At 38.5% G+C, this 14,014-nt stretch overlaps 1 protein-coding gene across 2 annotated transcripts in view; it reads right to left on the reverse strand.

Moving 5' to 3' along the window:
* Window positions 1-741: 741 nt before the first annotated feature.
* angpt2b (angiopoietin 2b) overlaps window positions 742-14,014 on the reverse strand; it is a 16,902-nt gene continuing 3,629 nt past the window's right edge. Inside the window, exons 2-9 of one of the 2 annotated variants that reach the window (XM_020586400.1) lie at window positions 13,601-13,756; window positions 12,889-13,010; window positions 10,691-10,818; window positions 10,101-10,225; window positions 8,226-8,327; window positions 4,879-5,045; window positions 1,551-1,681; window positions 742-1,263 (exon numbers count right to left, since the gene is read on the reverse strand). In XM_020586400.1, coding sequence (XP_020442056.1) covers window positions 1,103-1,263; window positions 1,551-1,681; window positions 4,879-5,045; window positions 8,226-8,327; window positions 10,101-10,225; window positions 10,691-10,818; window positions 12,889-13,010; window positions 13,601-13,756 — 1,092 coding nt within the window. In that variant the 3' untranslated portion in view covers window positions 742-1,102. Of the gene's footprint in view, window positions 1,264-1,550; window positions 1,682-4,878; window positions 5,046-8,225; window positions 8,328-10,100; window positions 10,226-10,585; window positions 10,819-12,888; window positions 13,011-13,600; window positions 13,757-14,014 lie in introns of both variants that reach the window. The other variant, XM_020586399.1, reaches the window with a different exon arrangement.

A 14,014-nucleotide genomic window follows, 5' to 3' on the forward strand; every position in this document is an offset into this window, starting at 1 on the left:
GCCTCCCCCAGCTGTGATCTATTGCTTTTCCAGCCCTTGGAGGCCATAATAAACAAATTTGGCAATGGGATCACTTCATGCCAGCAGAGCATGTGCATGTGTGTATTTGTGTGTATAGGTGCTTTTACAGCATGCGGTTCAGGTCTATTGTCACAACTGCTCCATTGTTGGTATTGGATCCACTGGTGATATTTGTGGGTTCCTCACTGATTCTAGCATGATTTCACACACACATTTGTGGCCAGGGACAGTAGCACTATCCATTTGAGTACTTATAAAATCTTTAGCAGCTCCTGCATATTTCCTAATAGAGCAGTACATCAAAGGCAGTTCAGCCTGGGCAAATCCTTCACAAATTTAGTGAATCCATACATAGAGAAGCTATTTCTTGAACAAGCAAGATACCAAGTACTGATGCTTTACAATCCAATGATGCTACTTGAATTAAGTTACAGTTTAGGTTTGGATGGGATGCTTAACATCAGGTATGACAAAGATAAAGAATATAAACCGATCCGAGTTAATCAAGCCTTTAGTGTGAAATTTAAACTTTTACAGTATATAGTTTTTTTTTTGTTTTTTTTTTAACTAGTTTACATTCTGTAAACTCTACCACTGTGAATCATCTTAGTTTGGTCACAATGCTTGAAAAATGTATTTACATGAAATAAACACCAAATACTGTATAAGTTTTTATACTTTATAATATAATATAAAGTATAGCAATAAAGTGTCTAAAAGTTAATCAGTTGTATTCATTCAGTTTAAGTTGTTTTGAATAACTGGTCCTATGTCACTGCAGAATGTGATTAGATCATTTGTGTTTTGCCATCAATAGCAAAGTTAACACCATATATCTCCTTTCTCTCTTAGCTGAACAGTCATAACTAAAATATATTTTGGGAACCTGTGTGAAATTCCTCACTCAAAATTTACTGAAAATCTGAATACATCCCAGACAGTTATATCATGCCTCCAAGGTGTCCAGAAGTTAAAACCACCAACAGTTTGTTTTGAATTTTCTTCCAAAATTCAAAAGTGTCAATATCCATTTTGTGGATATTGTTCATTATATTCATGACATTCCCTTTGCAATCTAACATCAGAAGTATGTAGGGCGCACCATCATGGTTGTCATAGTAGCCCTCAGATTTGGTCCCTTCCAATAGTACCACTTAATGCCATTGTAGCGAACCACACTGGATGAGGCAGGATAATATATACCATTCAGGTTGGACGGACCGCAAGCCTCAAACCACCAACCTGTAGGGAAGGAAATGTTCCAGAGAGTTCAAGGAAAAAGTCAGAGTTAATTGAATTTAAGCTCATGAAATGTAACACCCAAATAATTGAATTTAAGCTCATGAAATGTAACACCCAAATATACAGCTTCAAGTCAGCAGTAACTTTATATTGGCACAGAAGGAACGTGAAATACATTTTGGGACATTTGGACACTTGGTGGATGGGAATGTTTAACAGGATGGGATATGTGGAAAGACAGATTGTGAAGAGTGGACGAGTAGCAGAGGTTGCAAGAAGCAGCATACCTCCAGATGCAAGCTGTGCACATTTGCAGGTGCAGCGGTCATTATCTCTGTCCTTGGTGCTGAACTGGGTGCCAGTGTGGGTAAGGCTGCTTGTCCGTCCAGCTGTGCCAGTGAAACCCTCTGCATGGAGACTGGATTTGGGGAGAACAGAAAAAAAAGAGTGTAACCCTGTTAATTTGGCCCCTTAAAGCCCCACTATATTGTGTTAATGTAAGCACTTGCCAGACTTAGTGCAATTCACAGGTTTCGCCACTAAGTGGAAGTTTACTAAAATGGACTAAAGCAGAACTGTCTTTTCCTTTTTTTCCATTTTTTCTTTCCTCTCTTGGCATCCATCTTGCTAAACCAAGCATAAGCACGCTGGCCAAAAAGACAAACCACGAGTTATTGTCATTTTCATTTAAGAACAACCCTGATTTGTAAACTAACTTTGTACAGACAAGATATATCCTCGAGGGACTTCTTCTGGTTCTGGATTCCTGGCTCATCATCTAAAGCTGGATCCCTCCTCGTTCGCCTTGGTGCCCAAAACCTCTCTGAACTTCAGTACCTCTGAAATGCTATGTTGGTAAACTGAACACAGCACAGTCTTATTTATCAAACCATTGGGTCTGTGATTCCTTAATACCACAAAATATTGAAAGTGATGAGAGAAAAAAAAAATCTTGTTGAGTTGAAATTTCTCTTGTTAGGGCAGTGATACTGTGTTTTTAGGATGTAATTCATTTTTACTTTCTCACTCTGATTTGTTAATGCCTCTAGGCATATCTGACAGTAAAATTTCATTTTGGCAGAGAGCAAATACATAGCGAGATACAGAGGGGATTATATTCAGTCAGGTGTTTCACCTCACATGGTGTAGCCTACAGGAAAATTGTGAAACATTCAGTTTCATCCTGCTAATTATATGGAACGAACTCAGGCAAATGCAATTTACTTCACTATTAAGGATCTTAGAAAGCATACATCTGTATATGATTACGATTTGTCATCTCTCAGTGTATCAATCTTCATATACAGTACTTCCACAAAATGAGGGCAAATTCCTGTGAATTTATATGAAATCTAAATCCAACTATTTTGGTCTATGTTTTATTTTTGTCTGTTTTGGAGGAAGCATGACTTCAGTACACCCACATTTAATCTTGTTAGTTGTGAAGGCCTCAGTCCTGGCCTTCACCATGTGAGGGCCTAAGCCACCACCAGCAACCAGCGACTTGGTTGGGTAATTTCTTTATGTGTGTAGGTTAAGCTGTAGTAGTGTAGTTGTAGTAATACTGTTTGATATTAGACATACAGAATTGATCAATGAGCATGCACGTTTGATTCATTTTGTATTGTTAATATGTGTCAATTTTCTTTTGAGTTACCATGTTTCCTGGTTCATGGATGGAGACGGTTCAGCCAAAAGTTTGGACTGAGGAAGCAGCAGGTTTAAATACCTCCCACTAGGCCTGGACTGCACCAAGTGCCCAATACAATGAAGGGGGGAGTTTGGGAGAAAGTTATTGTTTATTTGTTGGTAGTTTATGTTAAAACTTTATTTGTTAAGTTATGTTAATTTTTTTTACATTTAAAGGAAATATTTTATTCAGAGCAGACTGTTTTGTGTTTATTAGTTGATTATTTTGGTAGTGTCTTTGGTGTCCTTGTGTGTGTTGTTGGTTTGGCCAGCCAATATATATGTTCCCCTGTGTGTGTCACTTGTTAGGTCAGTTGGTCTTTGTTGAGGTATCAAACAGTTCAGTTTGCTGTATTTTGAGTTTCCTTATCTTTCGTTTACCTCTTGCCCTTTAGGGTGCAATTTATCTGATGTTAATGTTTGTATTTTTTCCTTACTTTTGGATTAATAAAAAAGCCCATTGTTTTGAACTTTGAAAGCTGTGTCTTTTTGCCTTACTGCTTGGTCCGTGACATTAGTAATTGCATGGTTACCGGGGAGCTTTGTTTGAGTTGTCAGTTCCTGGCAGGAAGAGGTATTGCTGTGTGTTCCTGTTATACTCAAGTGGATATCACTTTCTTTGGGGGATTTTCGGGGGCAGTGGTAGCCCAGGTGATTGGAAAAGAAAAGTGGAAGCAGACAAAATTGGCTCTGTGCCCTCTACTGAACTCATCATTTTGAGTGTCATTTCAAAATGATCCAAGTGGTTCTTTAACTTCAGTGTGACAATATGAAAGCTTAGAGAATGAGAAAATAAAATGGAGACACTTTGGCATTGTGGCTACTCTACTGTGGGCGCCCAGTCAAAATGGGCTCATCACTGAGGTAAAGAAAAAACCTCGAGTGACAGCCAAAGATTTGAAGCCATCATTGGAACTGGATAACATCTATGTTCATGAATCTACAGTACATAAAACATTGAACAAGCAGGGTGTCTATGGCAGGACACTGTGAAGGAAGCTGCTGCTTACTAAAAATAACATTGCAAAAGAGCACATTGACACTCCACAGCAGTATTGGCAAAATGTTTTGTGGACTGATGAAACTAAGATTGAACTATTTGGAAAGAACACGTAGCACTACATCTGGCGTGAAAAGGGTATTCCCAAGTGTATCAAAAAAATTTTCAGGATTGTGAGATTGTCTGTACTTCAGCTGACAATGACCCAAAACACCAGAGCAAGTCCACAACAGAATGGCTTCAGAAAAACTAAACTCTGCCTTTTGAAGTGGTCAAGTCAGAGCCCAGACCTCAACCCAATAGAGATGCTATGGAATGACTTGAAGGAGCCATACATGGGAGACGTCCAAAGAATATGACAGAGCTAAAGCGGTTCTGCCAGGAAGAATGGGCTAAAATTCCTACTGAACGATGTACAGGTCTGATCCACAGCTACAGGAAACACCTGGTTGAGGTTATTGCATTTTGAATGTTGAATGAGTGTCATCAATCAAGACATGAAAGATCAGATTTTTTTTGTGTTGTTTTTGTAGGCACATTTATGTTAGTACTCTTGACTTAGATGAAGATCATATCACATTTTATGGTAAATTAATGCAAAAACCATTAAATTCCAGTAGGTTCACATACTCTTTCTTGCCACTGCACTTTTATTATAGTCCTATTCGTGTCAAATTTCTGACACAGTAAAAGGAATATTTTAATTGGATTTGAAAGTATACAGTAAGAAGTGTTTTAGTTTACTATTGTGTGATATCTTGCACTAACCTGCAGTCATTACTAATTACTAGTTGCTGCAGTTTTTGTAACTGAATGATTTGCTTATTCAGAGTGAATTTTGATCTGAACACTGCACATCATTACAAACCAGAATGAAGTTTGCATTTTTATTTATAGCCTAATTTTATTTTATGCTGCTCAGTTACCTGTAGTTATTGTCCTCTCCATCAATGTAGAAATGATCATAATGTGAGAAGACTTCATTCCCTTCTTTGTCTTTTAGCTGAATATGCAGACTGTATTCCTGGGAGCGGGTCAGTTTGTGTATAATATCATTCCCCAGCCAGTGTTCCCCAGATGGCTCTCCAAAGCCCTGGATTATACACAAAGACAGGGAAACAAAAGAACAAAAAAATATTCTAACAAGGGGAATGACAACAGGTGACCTGCTTTGGAGTGTCAAAAGTCATATTTATCATTCTGATGATTTAAGACAGTCCACTGAGTATATGAAGTAAAATACACCCCTCCCACAGCCAGTGGTCAGTCAACTGAGACTATAAAACAGTTTTCATGAATTGTGTGATTTTGCTGTTCAGAGATCAGCGGAGTGTGTTGGTCAGTAAATGATCTAGTGTTACCTGCCTGCACATTATTTTTGTATAGTAATAAATGGAGGCAGACACATGGCTGCATGCCCTTTAAATGACATCTTTAAAATGGTCCAAGTGGTTTCTTAAATTCAGTGCTCGGGGATAAAGTTGCTCTAATTTTCCACTATACCAAGAAAATATTCCAGTCTGTCTGTATGTTGAAGGTAAATACTACTTGAACACTAACAACCAATGCTAGCAGCTAGCAGATAGAAATCAATAATTGGAATTAGGGATACAAATTTCAAGCAATTTTCTTTATTAGTAGTCGACCACATTAATTGTTAATTTATGAAATAGGCCTGTGATCCTGGACAAAAGTTTCACTGGCACAAAACATAGTCAAAGTTTTTTTTCCTTTTGGCTCATCAAAATATTTTAAATTGTATAAAAGAGCATATGAGGTCTGTAGTAGTTAGGTATTGGGTGATAAAGACTTTGGAGTAACACTATGGAGTTTTGCTGTCTGTGGGGTTTTTCCCATACGGCCTCCATTTCTGTAAAAAAAAAAAAAAAAAAAAGTTTGATACAGTGCCTGATATTTTTGTACAAATTATATTGGAGCAGATTAATAAAATTCACAAAAATAATGAAAATGAACAACTATTTACATACCCTCTCTATAGCCTTAAAATGAATGACAATAAATCAGTGAAACCACAGCAGGGTAGGACTTAGAAACATACGTTCTACCAGACTGAGTCATACCTCTTTGAACTCACAATTTCATTGCAAAAAAGGTAGGCTGTCGCTCACTGAGTTAGTTGGTTTATTATATCAGTCAGTGGTCTGACCGACCAATGTAAGAGCTATACGCATGTAATTATTGTAGGCATTTTGTTTATGTGTTTAGCCTAGCAAAAATACAACATGGTGTTGGGTTAGAGTTAGCAGTGGACCAGAAAATAAGAAAAAATTTAAAACAAGACAGAACAAAGACTGCATATTGCAAACAGCACTACTACAGCTTTAGATTTTTTACCCTCATGACAGCATGTTTGATGGACTAATTCAAATGAACAAATTTGAATGTTGTGATATAATCATGGCCAGCTAAGGCCACATCTTGGCTACAAACAGCAGAGACATGTAAGGCTCGACTCTTCTGTTTTGTGTGCTATAATGCTGCAAAATGGGGTGGGTGACTGTTACAATGATATGTGGACCCTAAAATGCTCTTTAGACGTAGAGCTTTCTAATAGTGCATAGCATCTTAAAGCTTTGTTAAGAAGAAAAACTACAGACGAAAATAGGATTGATGCATTGGTAGGTCTTGGTATCAGTTAACCTGACATGGAGAACTGAGCATGCAGCTTGTTGTCAATGCCTGTAAAATTCTGTTAGCTAACTTAAGGTAACATGACCTTAGAATAACATTGAGCATCCAAAATGGACATTGAGAGCCAGCAGTAAGATCAGTTTACCCATTATACCCATTATCTTTGGCTTTAATTCTAAGATTTGACTTTACTTAAATCACTAATTGCTTTTAAGTAATTAGTTCCCAGTAGTTAGGTGTTATCACTATGAAGTAAAATGGTCTAGTTTTCCTATGTAATTATTATTTTTTTTAAATTCTCATTTCTTTAGCATAATTTAAAGATGCATGTATTATATCTCTGATATAATGTGTTGTGTGGATGCTGAAAAGCATTCACACTATGTTATCCTGTTCTTTATTTGTTTTGTGTGGATGCTGAGCATCCACACTATTGTTATCCAATTATTTATTATTCTGGTGTCTTCTGTACATTTTTTGGTGTTTAAGTTCTTCAGCATACTTTCAGCTAGAAAAGCCATTCAGGTATCCAAATGTCCAGCTCTTCAAGGACCTTCCTGCTTGTATTTTTCATGTTTGTATCATTTATAAAGACTGCTCAGATCAATATGGCTTTGCTTCATGAATCTCAGCGGCAGTCACAAGTGAATGAGAGAGGTGGACTCACAGTGTCAAAAGGCCAAATAAATCTGAGAATGTATACTGTATGCTAATTGACAATAGTCTGGACAGCAGACCTGGGGTTCAACATTTTGATTAACACAGCTTCTGACTATATGTAGTGTGGACAGGGCAGTGAAGCATTTTAGTGGGTACGTTATCTGCCAGCTACAGGGCCCCAGTACTCCCACTCCCCATCTGAAGTCAAATACTTATTGTCCACTTGTAAAAATCTTGTTATTGAAAGAGGTTTTTAACCTTTTTTGTGTCTCTTTCTCACTCTTTATTTGCAGTCACCGTGCCCTTTGTTGTCATGGTTCAGAGACAAATTGTTACTTTGTTCAATCAAAACCCCTTCCTTGTTTGTTCTGTGTAACACAGTTCAAAAGGCTTGTAAGTATATGTTTTTTATGTTATTCTCTATTGTGCAATTGTAGGATGAATTCTATTGAAAAAACACATTACGAGTCAACATGTGAGTCCATACAGAACAAAAGCCAAAGGTGTTAAAACATGAATGTCCCAGGCAAAAAAGAACTTAGTCTTTTGTGTTCTAATCTATGTACTGGCGTTTTGGGGCTTGCATTTTTTTACTACACATGCATTTCCCTAAAATTGGAGGCAATTTTAATCTAGCGGATTGATATAGTAGTAGTACTCTCTGGATCATTGACGTACATGATGTGTTTGTGCAAGAGTGTGTGTTTATGGATGTGTGGGAGTATAACAAAGAGAGGGAACAAGAACAGGTGCAATAACAGCAGAGGGTGGTAGAGGTCATGAAGGCAGCCAAATACACAATGCAGGTCACCTGGGATCACAGGCTAGTTAATCTCCCACGCCTCTCGATGTCAAACCACCCATGGATAGTTATTGGAACATCCTGTCCAGTTGAATAAACTGAGCCATACTATCTGTACTCATAACGATGCACCCTAACCTTATCATCTGCAGAACTCACTATTTTGTACTCTCTCCATCCACGATGGAAGTCAACAGAGCCGTTTCTCCGATGCTGCAGCACAGTCCACCCACCACCTCTAGTCTGCATTTCACAGAACACCTTTGGAAATAAAGGAAGATTACAACAAGCTTTTATCCCTTAAGCCACTGTAACAGAAGTTGGTGCTTTTCACTACTAAACAAAGTGTGGATATATCAGAAAGAGTTTATCAAAAGTTGGCATCAAATGGAGTGTAGAGTAGGTTTATTAAACACTTTTTAAAAATATTCTCTAAATATTAAGACAAAGTTGGGGATGTGTATGTAATAAAAATAAATAAAAATCCTTTAATATTATTTTAATATCAGTTTAAACAAATACCAATCCAGCTTTTTATTTTGGGCTGTTTAACCTTAACAGCTAATCAATCCGGAGTGTTTACTACATTCATCACCAATCAACCTAAGGTGCATGTCTTTGGACTGTGGGAGGAAGCCAGAGTACCCGGAGAGAACCCACGCAAGCACGGGGAGAACATACAAACTCCACACAGAAAGGTCCCGGGTGGGGCCTGAACCCGAAATCTTCTCGCTGTGAGGCAACGGTGTCATTTAAATGAGATTAATGACAAAATGTTACATGTTACATGTAGCAGTAAAAGGGAGGTCTACAAAAAAGGAAAAAAAGCAGAGAGAGAGAGAAAACTGGCAAAAAATGACGTCATTTGACGGATACCTTGAAAACCTAAGAAATAAAGGGGGACACATGCATTTCAGGGTGTCACACAATGATATGAACCAGGTGAGAAGCTAAAACCAACACAGCATGTTCTCTCATCCCCTTGAGTGGGGGTTGAGGAGGAGGTGTTTGGTTACACACTGTTTTCTTTGTTGCTTGACTGCACATTTTGCCATTATGTAGCTATGTTTGGAAGAACTAATGGGAATGAATTGCACTTATTCATGTAGTGTTAACCACAGAATGCTAAAGGATTTCTCTGTTTTGACATCTTAACTGGCCATATCTTTTAGAAATGAAATGAGACTTTCAAGCACCTGCCCAGAATGGGGAAGCCAAATCAAGGTCAAAAGGCCCTTTTTACCTCAGAAAACAGATGATGATGTGATGATCCTCAAGCACATTAAATCAATTTTTATGCCAGTTTTAGTCTTAAAAACATCACACTATCATACAAAACAGGTTTTAGAAATAGAATTCACAATTTAATTATTTTGTAACTGTGATATTTACACTGATGTAGACTACTGTATATTTAATACTCCAAATTTACTTATTTGCTAGCAAGTGACTTAAGGCCACTTTACATGAAAATGCAGCATTCTTGACAACTTCAGCATTATTGTGATATATATTGTGATACAGTGGCAAGAAAAAGTATGTGGACCTTTTAGAATTTCATGGTTTTCTGCATTAATTTGTCATAAAATGTGATTTGATCTTCATCTAAGTCAAGAGTACTGATGAATATAATGTGCCTAATATTACAACACACAAAAAAATCTGATCTTTCATGTCTTTATTGAGAACCACCATAAACACCTCACTAGTGGAAAAAGTATGTGAGCCCTTGAGTTGATGACCTCAAAAAAGCTAATTGGAGTAAGGTGTTAGCATACCTGGAGTCTTAAGAAAATAAGTTTGGAGGTGTGGACTAGAGCTACTTTGACAGATAACAACCACTCAAACCTTTTGAGTTTGCTCCACACAAGAAGAATGTGAACGTTACATTATGCAGGCTGGGTGAAAGTTTGTAAAGTTAATACAATTGAAATTACCCTAGTGCAGGACAAAAGGATAAATGTCTTACAAAGAAGTTTCATTTCACAGTCAGTGAGGTGATATTTACAGGAGAAGGCCAATGACCTTTACTACCTTGACAGTCTGGGTGGAGTTTGGGAGGCGTATGCTGTATATCCCACTCTCTGTAACTCCAGAGCGCAGGATCTCCGCACAGTCCCTGAAATTAATTGGCTCCTCCTTGGGCATATTGGAGATTTCTGCAAAAACATGCAGGCATGTATTCACTGATGGCAACTTTATACATTTGCACATAAATCCCAATGTGTGGCGTGTGTGCATGTTTGTGATTTGAATTAGCGTAGATCTCCTTTTCCCTAAATTCTGCTGCTAATTGATGCTATTAATGCTGCACAGAGCACCTATAGGAATACAGTATAAATTCTCTGCTGTATACTGTATTAGTGAGGCAGTACTCTGTCATGTAGGACCTATTCCATAATAATAATAATAATTAATATAATATAATTTGCATAATAATCTACTTTGCAATAACAGAACATTTGTTTAAAACTGATTTTGGCAGCAGATTTGCACATTCAGAAATTGTAAAGCATTACCATTGCAGTGGTTAACCATAGCGAGCAGCTGTTGAACAGTGTCTGTGAGCAAGACCTGATGTCTCTGAAGTAAGGTGCTGTTGAGTGTTGAGCTGCCCAGTTTACCCTGGAGCTGATTAACCAGTTGATTCTGCTTCTCCAGAAGCTCTTGAAGCTTCTGCTTTTCAGTCTGCAAGCCTTGCAGCTCCTGCCCGTACCGAACTTCCACAGCTAAGAGCCTTTGTTCTAGAAAACTGTCAAAGACAAAAAGTAAAAGTTCACTGAGGAGAGTACTGTGTTATATTTTTTTTTTCAAAAACCAACACTGGAGAAAAGTACCAATCTAGAGACATGCATGCTGGCTTGTACCATGGCATAAGGTATAAGCGAGTGGTACAGGTGGAGAATCCATCCATTCAGTATTTTCTTTTCGCAGTGCACATTCACAAGAGGTTGACTAATAAACACAGTCTCATTGGGCTTACAACATGACAAAATAAAACCCTGTACTACAGCAGCCGTGCATGTTAAGCTTCTTGATCATAGGTGACAGTGTGCATCTGTGTGTCTGCCACACTCCTGACTCCAACTGAAGATCACAAATGACTTTCATACTGCAGACTGATCTTTATGGCTTTGACTGATGACTCTGCAGAAGTCATTTATTGAAACATTTCACACACCCACACTGAACAAGCTACTTTTCAGCCCTGCGTGCGTGTATCGGCTACACTAAATGTGTATCCTATATGTGTTACTTGAGACATCAGCTCAGTATGTGGCCTGGAAAGTTGGATCATTCCAAATCATTTCAAAAATTGCTTCCACTTCATATTTGCTTTGTGAGGCAACACTTAATAAAAGTGGCAGCGCAAGCTAACAAATTGTCCTCTATCATGTGTAGCTTACTTTGAAGAACAGTCAGAGAGCGGGTAGACCATGGCAGTAAACCAGCATAGCAATGTTTAAACAGTCAGTGGTGTTGATAGAACAAAGATGACATTTTGGATCACTTTGCATCCTAGGCATTTAAACTGTTATCCTTATGAGCTTGTGCTATTAATTATTATAATATACACATTTAATGATTGTTATGGTAGGGTGAGGGAGTACTGAGGTTGGACTCAAGTGTGCAGACCCAGGTGTTAGGGGAAAAAGCATGACCGTAGCAGGTAAAGAAAGAGAACACAAAGTATCAAAAGAACATAACATGGGAAGGTACGGTACTTGGATATGTATAATATGTAGTGTAGTGTAAATGAGCGTAGCTCGTAGGTAGTGTGGTAGTGTGGCCAAAACGCACAGTGTCTGTCAGCGTAGCATTCTACCAACATGTACAGTCCGAGTTAATCAGTTAATGTTCCGGCAAAAGCGGGGGGTCTGCCAGAGGTTTATATAAGGAGGCGAAGGTAATCATCGGGATGCACCCCAGCTGTGTGCATCGACAAACCAGTCGCTAATTACTGGAATGCAACACAGCTGAGGTGCAGAGCCCACAGGATAGAGAAAGCAGAGGAGAGAAAGGCGGAGAAGAGGCAGCGGCTGCTGAGCGGCCCTGACAATGTTGCTCTTAGTCTGCTGCTCTGCTCTCACTTGCTCTGTATTGTGCTGCATATCCTGCCAATGCCACTTTACATCTAATGCCTATGAAAACAAACATGACTCTGCTCTTTTTAGTTGCTCTTAATGCTCAGCAGCAGTCCCCTCCACCAACACATGATTACACAATAGGCATTATATTGTCATTAAGTACCCTGTTCCTATCAGTTGGAGTTATTGAGCATATTCATTTTCAGTTGTTTCAGTAGAAGGACCTGTTTCATGCACATCCATGTGCCGTACTGATTACAGTATTACACATTTTGTAGGCCTTTATATTTTGCCAGTCTAAAGTAGCTTTTTCCTGAGAGAGTACCACAGGAAGAGATATGTTTTATATTTCCTGTAGCAGCCCCACCAGCATGTTTGGAATCAGTGTAATACAAGCAGCAGCTAAGTGAGCAAATAAAATATCATCTACAATATCTAAAGCCTTACAAACAGAAAATCCAATTAAAAATCCATATTATGGTAGCTGTATTGTAGTTCTAGGCTAAAGGGTGATCTCTGGAAAAAGCAGCCACAGCAGTACATAATGATGTCCAGATCTTAGAGCAAAATGTATTTAACTACTTAATAATTTTTACTCTAGTTCCAGCGTGTTGTACTTAAGTTAACATATTTGATGTAATGTAAAAGTGAAGTGCCTAGAAAAACCACCCTGGAAGTTTTGAGGTGTATGAAATGTACTTGCCTGAATAATCTTTTGGAGTGTGAACACTCACCTGTTTTTCTCACTGAGGCGTGAAATTTGCTGAGTCTGCAGGAGAATATGTTTCTCCAGCTGGTTAGTGAAGAGCGAGTACTCAAGCAGCTGGATCTCAAAGTGACTTGTCTGGTTTAACACCTACAGATAAATAAAACAGAAGAATAACTCTATTCTGCACAGGCAGAAGGATGGATCACAAGGCTCATAATGCTCATTTTTTGATCTTACTGTGAAAACTTGAGCAGGAACTGTCTCATATGCACCTGTGACATGTTTTGAAGTTATAGTTAAAACAAAAATGTGAACAAAGCAGCTCACATATTTGTACAGGTTGTGGCTTCATAGGGACTTTGATAACAGAAAAAGAAAGCACGAGGACCAAAACAAGCCCAATCTGTAATAACAGCTCTGTGGCATGATTGAAGACACATCTGTATTGTGCTACTGAGCTTTGTTTTAATTGGCTTGTTGTCAGACGCCAAGCTCAACTCATTGTGTCAATCAGAGCCTGTAGAACCAAATACCAACAGTTTTAAAGCTATTGCCACCACTTTTGGGCACGGCTTCTCAGTGGGATAGATCTGACTTGTATTTCATTAGCGATTTGCCAAGTCTTTCACAAATGAAATCATTTGTTTTTGCATGGTGGTGACCCCTGTAGTTGTTCATTTGGATTGGCTGCAATCAAGTTATCCCAGGTTCACCCAAATCCTTACTGTTGGGCTCACCTGGGTTTCCACGTCTGTCAGTTTGCGAGTCTGCTCCACTGATTGGTTTAGAAGATTGGTTCTCATCTCAAGCATGGCAGCTGTCTGGGTGTCCACTACTGTTCTCTTCATTTCCTCCATCCCAGAGTGCACATTCTCCTGGATGAAATTCTCCAGCTGTAAAGAAAAACAAGCAAGACACCGAGAATGTTATCCACAATGTCACACTGTGGTAATCATATTTTTGGAGGTAAGTCTCTGTATGTCTGTTGACTTCTCGATGCAGTGAGAAAGTATCAACCTTAGTGATCTATCTTTGTCACCTCTATCTTCTCAGGTACTGAGACAAAGTCATGAAATTCAGTGTCCTCAGGGCAATGCCAATGTGTCGCTACTCATCTATCTATCTATCTGCAGGTCTACCTCAGCCAAATA

Source organism: Monopterus albus, unplaced genomic scaffold (assembly GCF_001952655.1).
Source record: "Monopterus albus unplaced genomic scaffold, M_albus_1.0 scaffold404.1, whole genome shotgun sequence".
NCBI classification, from domain to species: domain Eukaryota; kingdom Metazoa; phylum Chordata; class Actinopteri; order Synbranchiformes; family Synbranchidae; genus Monopterus; species Monopterus albus.